The sequence below is a fragment of the Hydractinia symbiolongicarpus genome, chromosome 7, assembly GCF_029227915.1.
Source record: "Hydractinia symbiolongicarpus strain clone_291-10 chromosome 7, HSymV2.1, whole genome shotgun sequence".
NCBI classification, from domain to species: Eukaryota; Metazoa; Cnidaria; class Hydrozoa; order Anthoathecata; family Hydractiniidae; genus Hydractinia; species Hydractinia symbiolongicarpus.
This window is the reverse complement of record NC_079881.1, coordinates 20032544-20048420: the sequence shown is the minus strand read 5'-3', so window position 1 is coordinate 20048420 and position 15877 is coordinate 20032544. Positions and strand designations below refer to the sequence as shown.

The 15877-nt window shown below is 34.3% G+C and overlaps 1 protein-coding gene across 3 annotated transcripts; it reads right to left on the bottom strand.

Annotated features, from left to right (window-relative positions):
• Positions 1-1862: 1862 nt before the first annotated feature.
• LOC130648947 (uncharacterized) lies at positions 1863-5872 on the bottom strand. 3 transcript variants are annotated; one of them, XR_008982976.1, is made up of 8 exons: positions 4230-5872; positions 3991-4154; positions 3827-3901; positions 3586-3740; positions 3406-3511; positions 3220-3325; positions 2709-3131; positions 1863-2514 (listed from the first exon to the last, which is right to left on the bottom strand). XR_008982976.1 is itself a non-coding variant. In XM_057455091.1 (8 exons), exons 2-8 carry the CDS (start codon positions 4297-4299, stop codon positions 2932-2934), a joined length of 876 nt encoding a protein of 291 aa, XP_057311074.1. In that variant the 5' UTR covers positions 4300-5627; positions 5722-5872; the 3' UTR covers positions 1863-2931. The 3 variants fall into 3 exon arrangements, 2 of the variants coding, with proteins under 2 accessions (XP_057311074.1, XP_057311073.1); XM_057455091.1 differs by having other exon boundaries at positions 1863-3131; positions 4230-5627; positions 5722-5872; XM_057455090.1 differs by having other exon boundaries at positions 1863-3131.
• Between the last annotated feature and the right edge of the window lie 10005 nt (positions 5873-15877).

The window sequence follows — 15877 nt, the reverse complement described above, 5'->3', positions numbered from 1 at the left end:
TGCACAAACAATTTCTTTTGTGTATGGATTGAACGTACTCCACTAGAGGAACATTTTGAGCCATTAGTGGATATGTGAAAGTTTCATCTTCATGTAATTTACAGGGGGGGCAGAACATTCTAAGGGGCAGAATATTCTACGCCGCTTAGAATATACTGCCCCCCCTAGCCGTTTTTCCAGCCATATTGCACAAACAAATTCTTTTGTGTATGGATTGAAAGTACTCCACTAGAGGAACATTTTGAGCCATTAGTGGATAAGTGAAAGTTTCATCTTCATGTAATTTACAGGGGGCAGAATATTCTATGGGGGCAGAATATTCTACGCCGCTTAGATTATACTGCCCCCCCCCCCCCCTAACCGTTTTTCCAGCCATATTGCACAAACAACTTCTTTTGTGTATGGATTGAACGTACTCCACTAGAGGAACATTTTGAGCCATTAGTGGATATGTGAAAGTTTCATCTTCATGTAATTTACACGGGGGGGCAGAATATTCTAAGGGGGCAAAATATTCTACCCGGCTTAGAATATACTGCCCCCCCTAGACGTTTTTCCAGGCATATTGCACAAACAATTTCTTTTGTGTATGGATTGAACGTACTCCACTTGAGGAACATTTTGAGCCATTAGTAGATATGTGAAAGTTTCATCTTCATGTAATTTACAGGGGGGGCAGAATATTCTAAGGGGGCAGAATATTCTACGCCGCTTAGATTATACTGCCCCCCCCTACCCGTTTTTCCAGCCATATTGCACAAACAATTTCTCTTGTGTATGGATTGAACGTACTCCACTAGAGGAACATTTTGAGCCATTAATGCATATGTGAAAGTTTCATCTTCATGTAATTTACAGGGGGGCGCAGAATATTCTAAGGGGGCAGAATATTCTACGCCGCTTAGAATATACTGCCCCCCCTAGCCGTTTTTCCAGGTATATTGCACAAACAATTTCTTTTGTGTATGGATTGAACGTACTCCACTAGAGGAACATTTTGAGCCATTAGTGGATATGTGAAAGTTTCATCTTCATGTAATTTACAGTGGGGCAGAATATTCTAAGGGGGCAGAATATTCTACGCCGCTTAGAATATACTGCCCCCCCCTAGCCGTTTTTCCAGCCATATTGCACAAACAATTTCTTTTGTGTATGGATTGAACGTACTCCACTAGAGGAACATTTTGAGCCATTAGTGCATATGTGAAAGTTTCATCTTCATGTAATTTACAGGGGGGGCAGAATATTCTAAGGGGGGCAGAATATTCAACGCCACTTAGAATATACTGCCCACCCTGGCAGTTTTTCCAGGCATATTGCGCAAACAATTTTTTTTGTGTATGGATTGAACGTACTCCACTAGAGGAAGATTTAGAGCCATCAGTGGATATGTGAAAGTTTCATCTTCATGTAATTTACAGGGGGCAGAATACTCTAAGGGTGGAGAATAATCTACGCCGCTTAGAATATATTGCCCCCTGGCTGTTTTCCCAGGCACGTTGCACAAACAATTTCTTTTGTGTATGGATTGAACGTACTCCACTAGAGGAATGTTTTGAGCCATTAGTGGATATGTGAAAGTTTCATCTTCATGTAATTTACACGGGGGGGGCAGAATATTCTAAGGGGGTAGAATATTCTACACCGCTTAGGGGGGGGGGGGCAGTATATTCTAAGCGGCGTAGAATATTCTGCGCCCTTAGAATATTCTCCCCCCCCCCCCTGTAAATTACATGAAGATGAAGTTTTCACATATCCACTAATGGCGCAAAATGTTCCTCAAGTGGAGTACGTTCAATCCATTCACAAAAGAAATTGTTTGTGCAATATACCTGGAAAAACGGGTAGGGGGGGGGGCAGTATATTCTAAGCGGCGTAGAATATTCTGCCCCCTTAGAACATTATATAGAATTTGTCAAAACGATTTTCCTAGCTACGCTATATAGTAAATAGCGACAGTACAATATATTATTTATCGGGCCATAGCTTTCTTTTTTCATTAAGGGGTGATACAAACTCCGTGAATAAAATGATCTTTCTACAATTGACAATGAACTGATAAATATAAACTCTTTAACCCCCTTTCTATACTTAATGATTGCTTTTTCTATTTCTAACACAAAGAACATATAACAAAGCGTTACGCAGATAAGTAAATGAAAAAGATGAATTTCTTGTAAAAACACACAAATATTACATACATATGCCGTCTTTTTTATATATCTTTTTTTGTTCTTCGGTCACATTGATATGATCCGGTAAAAACACACGGGGCTCCAGCTTCTTTTTCCGTAAACATTCTTTTCTTACGTGAAAATGTACGGTTGTCATTTTTTTCACACCACTTGGAGCCTTTTCCCCACGGATTAAGCGTTCCAGCATTGTGACAAGGCAAAAATTGTCGGGGTAAACGATTTCTCTCTTAAATTCTAAGCCACAACCATGACATTTTTTAATACGCTTTGTGCGTTTCTTGAGTTTTATTATTCCTTTTTCGGCTAATGTAACTGGGACCTAAATTAGACACCATAACTTTTTTTAAAACTTTCTTGCATAAGTTCGCAAACTATGGTATCACATTTATGAGAATCCAAAGAATAAGTAACTCAGTTTCTTATCATAACTAACTAAAGCCAAAGTTGACGCTTCACAGTTCAGAGAGGTATCAATGCTGAGACATTTACAATCTTACATTAGAATCAACTTACGTGTGCCTTAGTTGCATTTGGCGTCTCCAAAGTATGAATATTGACTAAATCTTTACACGAAAACGGATTGTTGCCTTCTTCATTAATGACAACGTTGGTGCAAAGAACGTGATACCAACGTTGGAGAATGCAGTTGTCGCATCGGACCTACAAGGAAAATACTGTAAACTAAAACTGGAAAACCAATATTAACAAGTTTGTACACACTTTTAATAAAAAATATTTAATTTATGTGTACTAGTCGCAAGCCAGTGCCACGCCCTTCGCTAATCACAGCTACCGTTGGCTTACAGAGAGACAGGTGGTCGGCGATTATAATATAGATATGTACCCAACGATCCGTTGTTTGACCCTTGTTCTTTTTTGGACCATCAAGGGATCCACACAGTCTGCAAAACTTTAAATGCCAGGTCTCATCTTTTTCTAAACCAAAACCAATTTATTAAAGTAGCTACATTAAAAATGGAAATATGCTCTAGTCATTAAACGTTTAAAAATTGATGCTTGGTACCTCCCTCTTGAAGCAATTTTCTCACAATGTCATTTCGAAACTCGATGACTTCGTTTTTGGTAAATTCAACGGGGATTTTCTGATTGCTCATAATACACTCAGCAAACTAAATACAGCCAAATTTAACTTTTTTATTTACGAAATTCACATAACGTCCTTAAGAATTATCACAGTAACTTTATTTACCTTTGCGCAAAATATCCCACAAGATACGCTGTCTTGTTGTTTTGCGTGAGGAATCGTTTGCAGAGGCCATATTTCCTTTAGCCCGTATTTCCTTTCCAGATAGGCACTAAACAAAACCATGAGTTAAAAATTTAGAAATTTGTTAAAATATTGATAGGATATACCGTCTGGTGAACTTACTTCCATTTATTTAGCACGCCATTTAACGCGCTAACTTCTTCACCCATAGGATTAAGATGGGAAATCATTTTTTGTTTGGGGAAAACCGCTGTTAGTGTCCAGTGATAGTTGTGAACATTACACGAGATCAACAGATCGAGCGCCATCAGTTCTTCCTGAAACATTTTCGTGAGAAAATATAAAAGTCAAGGCACCTCGCTAATACGATCGTTAGTATATCAGACAATAAATTAATACGTACGATATTTTGCGTGCCCTTTGGCAGATATGTTTCATCTGTTATCAATTCTCCGGGCGAAGTAACTTTAATGTTTTTCTGAAACCATTAAAATTCCAGAGCTAATTTTAAATTTAGCCTTATTATCCAATTAAAAAAAAGCATATAGGCTGCAAATATTTCCTTACATCATTCATACTTGTTGCCACTATCTTCAAATACTCGAATATAACATCGTCTCCAACGCTATCCTCCAATGTTTCTTTCAGTTGGTAGGTTCGAATTTTTGTTTTAGAACCCAGCATGGACAGTATGATATTATTTTCAGGTTGCGCTCTCAACTTCGCCAAAACTATATGCCAATTGAAAAGTAAGGTACATTTTTACAAGCTTAGAACTGATCTATAGAAAAATATGATGGACTTACTTTCACTTGTACTAGCATTTACACAACACTTGCTAATTTCGTTTGCTAGTAAACAAATAGATAATGTCATTGTTATACTTGTAACATAGATAATATACTTTCAAACTATTATTTGTCAAGTCTACGTGTGTTATAATTGTTACCTCTTCTCTGGTCATTTTTATCTAAAAAAACAAATTCAAAGTAAACAATGATAAGAGCTCAAATAAAATTATTCTGACCCAACTTAAGACACGACGCGTCTATAAACGGACTGCCCATTTTTAAACACACTGCGCTTGACGGGCCATGGCTAACTTGTGACATCCCCACAGGAGTTTGTGAGTTCGGTGTTTTTTAATATCTGGCGACAAAGTTAACAACCACAGTATGGTTTGTATTAATCTAGCTAGGTACCTTTTACTTTGATTTTTATCTTACGTCATTTTTTTCACGTAGGTAAATTTTTAGCGTCTTTTTTGAAAGGGTTAGAGCCCTTTTTCGCAGTTAGGCCTGTCCCATCTTATGACACAGTTTTTTTGAAAGTGCGACAGTCTTTTGTCAATATTTTACCTGTCCTAACTGCAAACGCACTCTTTAAATAGGTCATCCTGTTTTAATAAGAACCAGTTCCGCATCCAAAGGCCAGCGTACGTAGTAAGGACAAAACAGAGTCATTTATTTTAATCAATTACAGTACTCACCGAAGTAGTTGGTAATTGTACTATCGGATAATTGATTCATTTCGATGTTAAAAATGTTGCACTCTGTCACTGGAATCAAAAAGTAGGTTAATAACCGACATAACTTTGATTAACTATGAGAAACATTGTTCCTTATATCCTTTAGTTTGTTTTTGTCTTTTTTCAAATACTTTCACAAAATGCTCCATGTACGATCCATTTCAAATTCCGTAAAAAATTTTATAGTTATTCTTGTCCACCCCTTCATTCCCTTGGTAGATTAATGTACAAATATTTCAGTAAAATTTTCGAAGAGTTGTATCCGAAGCACTTACACTCATTATCACCAGTTGTCGTATATCCTAGAAGCAACAAGATATAAATTGATCCAAACTACATTTTCAATAAACTGAGACATTCGCGTGCATACCTAAAATGACACAAACACATCAAAATTGCGCAAACGATAATGCTGTTACCTTTTCTATCGTTATTAATAACGAATTTTATGGAATCGTTAGCGTCTAAAGAGAACAAATATTATATTTTTTTCTCAACAATTAATAAATGTAAATTGATCGCTTATAAAGTATATCCATCTTATAGAAACTCAAGCGAGGACTAGCGTAATATTATTATCATTATTATTATTGATTATCAAAATTTATTCATAAAATGGTGCACTTACTTTCTGCATTTTGTGAGTCTCTGTCCTCTCTTTGTCGGTCGTCACACACTAAAAAGAATAACAAACAATTGGTATAATACCCTGCATCCATACTTAATTACCTTAATAGTGCCAACCTCAGACGTAAATAATTTCTGGTTACCTCCATCTTCAACACCATCCACAATTATTACGGAATCACCATCACCTGAAGAAAATATGATTTATGCAAATGTGAAAGTGTTATACCACTGTAACAAATAAAACACAGAGTTGTCGTTTTTGGAAAATATAGTCAAACTGGATATGTCTTTATAATAGTAGCCGTATCTCAACTGTTAATTTGTGCGCAAGTCGAAGCAGTACTGAATAGCGATAGCTTCTTAATTTACCGCAAAATTAGTTTCTTAGTAATAATCCTGCCCAAGTAATTTAATTACTTCATGTTAACAGGCAATCAAAATTTACGAAATATGGATGCAAAAAAAATATACGACGGGCGCGAATTCAGGTGCATTTAACCACGGGGTAACGGTTAGTCTATAATTAAATTCTCGCCGTCTTCTTCTCTGTCTGGGACCCAAAGATAGCATCCAAGTAGAGGGAGCTCTTTGGACCAACCGCAAAGTTATCACAACAACAGGGATTCTATTTGATTAGAAGCCCCAATATTTTGATACGGTATTTTTCATATAAACAGCGTGCCTTTGTGGTGTTCTTTTTATAAGTACAAAATGAAGCATTATTCTGAGATACAATATTTTGGAACGTGTTGACTTTACCTGATCGCGTTCACCTCTGTAAGCACGCAACCCGGTTTTCCTGATGCAGATAACGATTAATATTTTAATCTTTTAACTCTACACTGATTTTTCAATGACATCAATTAGTTGAACATTAAAATTAATTTATAAAATGGCGCACTTACTTTCTGGATTTTGTGTATCTCTGTCTTCTCTTTGTTGGTCGTCACACACTAAATATAATAGTAAAAATTGGTGTATTGGCTGTACCTATACTAAAGTGGATTGAAACTACTGGATTTTGTCGTAGATAGTTTATGGTTACCTTCGTTTTCAATACCATTCATTAGTTCTACAGCCTCAGTGTGACCTAAAGAAAAACATTTTACACACATGCGATTGTGTCATGTAACTCTGTAATACAAATAAATGCAGTTTAAGATTCTTCGATGACGTCAAGTAATCGAACATCAAAATTTATTTTTAAAATGGCGCACTTACTTTCTGGATTTTGTTTGTCTCTGTCTTCTCTTTGTTGGTCGTCACACACTAAATATAATAGTAAAAATTGGTGTATTGGCTGTACCTATACTCAAGTGGATTGAAACTACTGGATTTTGTCGTAGATAGTTTATGGTTACCTTCGTTTTCAATACCATTCATTAGTTCTACAGCCTCAGTGTGACCTAAAGAAAAACATTTTACACACATGCGATTGTGTCATGTAACTCTGTAATACAAATAAATGCAGTTTAAGATTCTTCGATGACGTCAAGTAATCGAACATCAAAATTTATTTTTAAAATGGCGCACTTACTTTCTGGATTTTGTTTGTCTCTGTCTTCTCTTTGTTGGTCGTCACACACTAAATATAATAGTAAAAATTGGTGTATTGGCTGTACCTATACTCAAGTGGATTGAAACTACTGGATTTTGTCGTAGATAGTTTATGGTTACCTTCGTTTTCAATACCATTCATTAGTTCTACAGCCTCAGTGTGACCTAAAGAAAAACATTTTACACACATGCGATTGTGTCATATAACTCTGTAATACAAATAAATGCAGTTTAATCATTTTTTTTAAGAAAAATACATTTATTGAAATCGAGTTCATTCGTTGCTGATCTTTCGTACGCACTTGGTCTTTAGCCAAAATGGCTAATAGTCACATAAACCATAACAATCTTTGTTAAGCATTATCTTTCCTGCTTTCGGAAGAAATTTAAAATATTACAGCGTTAATTACTTTCTGAAATATTCCGAACTTTGTGTTTGTATCAAAGGAGAAAATTAAGTACATGTTTAGAAAATTATTTAAATTTTAGACCCATTCGCCATGTTGATTGTAACATAAAGTACAGATAAGGTTTGAAATCGGATTCATTAAAATCTGTAAGAATGGAACAGGAAAAATATGAACCATGGGAACTATATGTTTGGGAAGACTTGAAAAGTGTTTGAATTGTGATATCGATGGGAGATTTTTTCCTTCATATTTTCTTAAGATCGCATTTCTAGGGAAAAAGCGATGTTCTTAAGGATACATTTACATTTATTAAAGCAATATGTAATAGTTAATATTTAGATCCTTTGTACAAAAAGTTAATTCGTTATTTCATGCATAAAACTAGTAAATGAGATTGCAATGTCTAATTATGTTGTGACTGAGTCCATAGAGTTAGGCCATAAACGATAATCAAACAATGCAAGATTTGTGAGAATGAGACTACTGGTATTGCGGCATAATTTTATCTAAACATAGGAAGACTTTCAAAAGTCAATTTAAATATCTATTTTCTTTCGTAAAAATATTTCCCTGCTTCTGCGTTGCGTATAAACACTTTATCTGATTTTTTTTCCATTTCTCTATTGTATGGATGCTGTTACGAAAAAAGACCATGTAGGATAGTTAAAAACGTCAGACCTACTTATAAAAAGGAAAACATTTAAAGATGCATTGAACTTTGAATGATAGACAATAGAGCGTTTTAGTTCTAAATCAGAGTAAGAACTGCTTTTTTATAGAGTTAAATTGCGAGAAAACCGGAGGAATTTGTTACCTTTAAATTCAGTGGCATTCAGACTTGCTGAATTATCGTTGTCTCCTAGAGAAAAAAAATTGTTTCTTGCTTGATCTCTATGCCAGCATTGAACTCACTGATTTTACACATAGTTTTGTTGATCTGGAACGTACATGTCAAGAACAGATATATATCATCAAATTACCTTCAATAAACTTCTTAACATTCTTTATGTTTATTGAACCCTTGCAAGCTTTTCCATTCATAGCATTAACAAGAACGTTGCCATTTTCGGTAACACCAGAGATAAGGTAGGGGCCCTTAAATCGGGCTTTTAAGCCTTTTTTTCTTTGGTTAACAATCAGTACTTTTTCTCCGACCCGATAACTTTTTTGGACTGCCTTTTTTTTAATTCTTTGGTCGTACTGTCGCTTTTGTTTATCTTGCGCTGCATTGATGTTCTGAAATATTAAAATGCTCATTTTTACTGCAAAAAGTAATTTCGAACATCATTAGTAAAAACTAAAGCTATGAAATTCAACAATCATTTAAGAACCTTTTGCCAATAATGTTTTTATTTACGCTAAAACTATGCCGGTTATTTGACACGTCATGCTGTTATTCTCACGTTTGTCGGCGAAACATTTAATTGCCTAAATTAGGTTCTGTTTGGGTTACAGAAGAAATACTGGTTTAAAATAGAATAGAATCTATATTATAATACCCGTAATGTTTGTCTATCTGTCACGGAAAATAGTACCGCAAGTAGAGAGACGCAAATAAAGACAGGCAGACCCGTGGATTTTTTTAAGAACCACCGACTAGTCTATATCATCATACTTCTACACGTCTGTCTGTCGGTCACGCAAAATGGCGGCTTTTTTAACTTGCCGCGAAGTCGTTGAAATAAACAGGGTTTTGATTTACTTCATTTGGTTATACTTTAGTATGCTATTTGTATTTTATTCATTAACTAAAGAGGGAGTTTACAGTTAACTTTTATTGAAAATAAAAATGTTGTCAAAGCGAAAAATTAAACATCGTTAAACTTTAACGTACACGGGGCCCCTGACTTGGGTCCAAATAACAACAATTACAAAAATATTTACCTTTCGTATTGTTGCAGTAACCTCTTCTACTTTTTTGCTGACTATTAACATCTCAGCTTGAATATCTTCAGTGGAAGGTTCCACGAGATTTGTTGCCTTAGAAATAGTAAATAGAAGAATAATTCACAATAACAGAAACCAAAGTTTCTTTGATGTTATAAAAATGTAATAAAATATAAAATCAAACAGGATAAAAAATTTAGCGTACTAATTGAAATTAAATAAACGTAAATGCATGAACAATAGTCTGATTATGCTTAAAAAAATCTGAAACGACGTGATTTCCAAATTGACAATTGTAAAAGTTTTAGGAGTAATTACAAAAGTAAAAAAAGCGGCAAATCCCATCATAAGAAATCAAAAAAACTATATAAGTACCCCATCAAACTCTTCTTCAAATTTAGGTAGACGCCCTCCAAACATCACTTCAAATGGTGATACTTTTGTTGATGTCTGCCTTTCTGTTCTCAACGAAAATAGAACAACATCGAGAAGATCATCCCAATTTGTAGCATTTTCATTTACCAATTTTCGTAGTTTACTTAATAATTAGAATTAGGTTTATAGCGAAAATGTAAAACAAAATCAAATTAAATTAAAAGTAACGCAAGGACAGTAAAATTTACTTTTTAATGTTTTTGTTGGTATTTTCATCTTGGCCATTTGCCTGCGGATGGTAAACAGCTGTCCGACGCCTTTCAATTCCTAGCTGTTCATATAATTCATCATTGAGCTAAATGTATTGATGGTGCAAGTACTTAAATCTCTCAAAACACCACACAACCTAGAGGGAAAACCTCTGCCCGACTTATTTTAAAGGTATATCTTTATATATAAAAACAAGCAGTTCACGGTGGTTCTTGAGACAAGAGGTGAAATTTTGAAGTTTGATATCAAATTTGTTGAAATGATCATATATTCAAAGACGGGAAGTCTAATTCCCTCAAATTTGTATTTTATAGACCAGAGTAATACAAATCAACTTTATGTGCAAGAGGGATTTTAAAATTCATTCTTTCAAAAAGAACTAATAGAAAATTGTATTGTATGCAAGTTTTATATGTCACCTTAGTGAAGTAAAGTACAGGAGGTGTCATTGTGTTCATTTTTTTACTTGGTTTTGTGAAGACCCATAAAATTCCTAATATTTGATGAACTAATTTACCAATGTGAACCCTGGTTTATGGACTACGAGGATATCGCTGTATAAATCAGACTGTTTTTTTAGAAAATATTTTTATTTTAGCCTAAACCTGAAATATTGCATACCGATTTTGACCTTGATGCGCGAAAATAATTTTTGCGAAACCAATAATTTTGGCTTAATCGCGCAATAAAATTCCGAGAACTTTTTATGATAAGCCTAGTACTTAAAATGAGTTGATACAAAAAACAAATACAGATAAACATGTCTTTACATTCTTAAGAGAATTTAACATCGCAAAATTAATTAAAATTGGCAATTTTGCTTATCTCAAAAGCGAATTCAAATTCCACAAAAATTTCGTCTGTTAGTAGTTAGTACGTAGTTCTAGGTAAGTTTCTCTAATTTGTTTACTTTTTATTTTAGATATTTGTAATTCTTGTTTAACTGGATACCACGCGACAATGTGGTGACTGTGTGTTTAACACAAATATTTTTATTCGAATTGAATCACATCAATGTGTGATCATTGTGTTTTGTTCACCCTGTACAGGTAAGTAATTTCAATTGCTTCTTACCTTATTACAGAACTCGCTGCCGTTATCAGACAAGACAGCTTTTGGGATGCCAAATGTTGTAAATATTCTTAACATTTTGTTTGCCACCGTGGTTGCCTCTTTGTTTGGTGCAGCGTACGCGACCGGCCATTTCGAGAAAAGATCGGTGCAAGTAATAATGTATTTATTCCCCCTCTCTGTTTCCGGCAATGGTCCCACGAAATCAATTCCGACAAGCTCCCACACTTTGCTTGTCTAAAATTAATTTGATTGTTGTCATCAGAACAGACAACAGACAGAGAATAATGATATGGCAAGGACACAAAGAGAAAGAAACAGACCTGAATTGGAACTAACTCTTTTCTTAGAGATGGCAAGCTGCCATGTTTTTGACAAGTAGTGCACTTTTGAACCTTAAAAATAATATTTAATTACACGTATTTCACTATTTCAGGTTCTTGCAGCTTGGCAACATATGTAGCAATTTAACAAACCTATTTTGAATTCAAATTTAAGAAAACAAGAAAAACTTCCTTGGGATACAGTTTATGGTCCACTAAACTTTGTTTCACGTCAAAAGAGCCATATTCGAGGAAATTTAACCAAGTTCCACAAATTTGGAATTAAAATTAAAGCCCCCGTTATTGAACAACACAACATATTATGTGCCATCGATTAAATATGAAAAAAGATGACAAGAATAAACTTACTCTCTGTCGCAAGTCAGTAGACATATTTGGCCAAAAAAACTTTTCTTTAATTTTCTGAATGGTCTTTGTTTCACCAGGATGACCGCCAATCGGACTATCGTGATTCTCCACGAAGATGATATTTTTTTGCTCTTCTGTTGTAACCACTTCAGCAAGAAGTCGCTGCCTGTTTAGGGTTACGTATCTCAGAAGCTTTCCTAAAATATGGACCATATAAAAGCACTTGTTCAAAGTCCCTATATAAATTTTGGCCTAACGAAATGGACAGGGTAATAACTGTTTTAAAAAGTCCTATGTTCAAATATATAATCAGTCGGTAACTCAAGCCCTAAAGGGACTGAAAAAAAATAGTTTGACTTATCAAAGTTCGAGTTAAACGAAGCTCCCCTTTAGTCGAACTTAAATGAGATAATAGTTCGAGTTTTTTCTTTAGACAATCTAATACAAACACACACAATATTAACACACCAATCTTATTAATAAGGCATTTTTATTATGGTTTCTTTGAAGAGGCTAGAGAGGAAAGTTACTTGATTTCCTTTCCTCGAGTAAAAAGTTTGTGTTATCCTGAGAAATTAGCCTTAGGAGAGAAAAAAGTTAACGAATGTTCGAGTTAGCCAAGGTTCGAGTCCAAGGAAACCCATAAAACACTTTAAAATAATGAAAGTTGAAGTTATCCGTTGTTAAATTAAAACATAAATTTAAAATATTAGGTTGACCAAATAAACAAAATAGTGTAAGATGTTTTTATTTTTATCTATATTACTAGTTTATATTATAGTACCCGTGCACTGTAACGCAAAATGGAACTGCAGTAGTAGGACACAAAAGGCGGTATATAAAGGTGAGGGTGAAACTGTGGATTTATCCATGAGTCGGTGATTAACTTTCTTAACTTGCCTTAGATAAAGTCCAAATACTGTAGCAAGATGTCACAAGTGTAATCTGATTCCATTCACGTTTTTATACATAATTATCGCATTTTTTTTATAACGTAACTTAGATTAAATTAAATTTCGAGTCGGCTAATTTTTGCAGACGCCATATTCACGGTTTAATTTCACGGATGATCCGTTTAAAGTATATTTAGAGTGACTTAATGCTCCAGGATAAGCAATTTTTAAATTTTTCGCGTATGAAACATAATTTACAGTAAAAGTAGTAATTTTTCTAAAACATACAAAACAAAGTTTAAATTATAAGAAATTATCAAAGACATTGCTGTTTTCGATAGCTAATTTATATTCGAATTTGGAAAAGTTGTCGTCGTCACGATCAATTTTGTGCTGGGCAAAACAGATGTTAATATGGGTGTCATCGATCCGTCGAAGTCAGATTGATATTTCTAGCCATTTTTTATGTTGTAATTAGGGTTTAGGTAACATGATAAAACAAAAAAGCTCTGTTCCATATTTGATTACCTTTTTAACCAACATACTCGTTTCCAGCATCTCTTCGACTTGCCATCCCATTGATATTTTGTGTCTGCCTACTTTTGCGGAGAGCATTTACTTAAAATAATTAGGGCGGATTAAATTTCGCGACTATTTTAAAAGCCGCAAAAACTGCGAAATTTAATTTATGGAAAATATAATCCACTTCAGGTAACCCAACGAATTCAGAAATACAGAAAAAGAGAAATTGATAATTCCTTTTATAATTTAATAAAGGTTTACTGTTAATTTTATTTTTAGTATCTCTACTTTGCTTTGTTTACAGATGTAATTATAGGCAGTTGCTATAATATATCTTGATAGCATATTTGCAAATGTCCTGCTTGTAGCGATCGCAAGAACATTTTAAGTAAACAAATTGCTAAGAGGACACTTCCCTGGTCACTTTTTCAGCCGACTTTTCCATCATCATATTCTTCTTGGGCGACTAATTTTCCAGCCAGGACAACGCTGATAGAAAATTACGACATATATCTTACACTCCTTGCATTCCTGGCATACTACTAATGTTGTCTCGTACTTAAGAATTTCATCGCTATGTCAATAATACCATTGCCTGTGTGTTTAAGATGGGTGCGCGCAGCCGTATGTTGGGTTTCCCTTTCCCCAGCTCTTTGTCCGTCGTACATATTTTTTGCATCCATTTTTGGTGCATTTTTTCCCGCCTGTCAGCATAAAGTAACAATGTGACTATAATTATAACATAAGTATAATATAATATAATATAATATAATTATTTGCTTGCGTCAGCACATTTTCCGTGACGCCATTAGATGCCTAATATCTTTTGTTCTAGAATTTTTACAATCTGTTTAAAGTTTCTGAAAGCTAAGTAAAAGCTTTTTAACATATTTTCCAGTTTTTACATGGATCGCAAAAAAATTGCCAATAATTGCCCGAAAATCCGTTTTTTTCAGATTTTTAGGTAAAACCTGATAAAATCGGGAAATCGGATTAGTCACGTGTCCAAAATATGTTTAATGATTCTTCTTGCTGAAAAAAAGTTATGTTGCAAATTTCAAGTTCTAAGGATAATCCTAACAAGAGTTGTTATAATTTCCTCATTATAAGAATTTCATAGAGATTTTTAGGGGTAGTTTAGAGTAATGGCCAATATCAAAGCCCCTGAAAGATATGGGACCTGAAAATTTAGCATGCAGGTTTCTAATAGATAAATATTGAAATTCATTAAGTATCATAGCCATATAGCATAGCAATAAGGAGCTATAAAAATGCCGTCAGGGAGGGGGGGCGGGCGAATAGGGTTAAAATAGGGTTAATAAAATAAAAATTAACAAAATCGGATCCCTGAGACCCACTTCTTAAGGTTTGGGCCTTCTAGGATCCTACAGTTATATTATCCAATAATTTTATGGGCTCTTTTTACGCCGGCTCTAAATACATATCGGCCCTATTTACGTCGGCCGTAATTCCTCTACTCGAGAAATTAGGTCTAGCGCCATCCATGACCTATTGTGCGCCAGTCAAAAAGTAAGGGAACAAAAAATATTTATTTCTTTGCCCTGATTACCACCTCTTTCCTGTTGTTTATTAGTATTTTGTTTACTTTTGCAAAACACGCACGAAGAACAGGATGGAAGCATTGTTTTCCTTGAAACTTTGGTCAAACGCAACAATGATACCATTTCAGTTTCAGTGTATCTTAAACCAACACACATTGACTATTACTATTTTGAGCGAAACGCATGAAAATTTACGCGGATAATGTAATACTATTAAAAACCTTTTGTAAATTTTTTATATTTTTAAACGATTTTTTGCATAGTTAGGTATTGCATGCACTTTTTCACTTTAAACATAGTTTATAAGAACGGTAAGGCTGATATTTTGCCAAAAAATAAGAACATAAGAAAGGTCAGCCTGTATTCCCTCATAATTTTCAAGAAAAAAATAAGGTCCAGAATCACAAAGCAATTATTTCTGAAAAGGCTATTATTTTCCTTCTACAATAACATGTTTTAATACCATCTATTTAAAAGCCTAAATTTAATTTTTTTGACGTTTTTGGAAAAACGTAAATAAAAACATTCGAGACTTAAAAAGTGTAAGTAATAAGCGCATCAAGTCTACTTTCTGTTAAAATCTTGGCCTTCTTATAAACATAAAAAAACAATTTGTAGAAGGTGTAGTTTGGAGAAAAAATTGTGGAAATACTTAAGTGAAAAGAATACAAATTTAAAGTAATTACCATTTGAATGTTCATATTGCTTTGCCTTTCGGCGTAAGTTCTTTTTTTGTGATTTTGAGAGCTTACTTGAGTAGGTTGCTGTCGTCAAAAAATGTAACATCTCTTCCATTTCGTATTCATATGTCACCAACGCCATTTTAAATCGTTTCTACTCGCTGTTCAATGTCAAAATAACATGTGCTTTATTTGTGAGCAAAGGACAGAGCTTATTATTGATTTATGTGGCAACTTCGTCTTCTGCCTTCCTAGCAGTTTTTGTTAACACATGCGGGAGATGATCCTGGAAATAAGGTTGGTGTAGCAGCTTTTAAATTGAAAACTTTTTCTAAAGATCAGTGATCAATCTTGGCTGACGAATGTAAATCTTTATT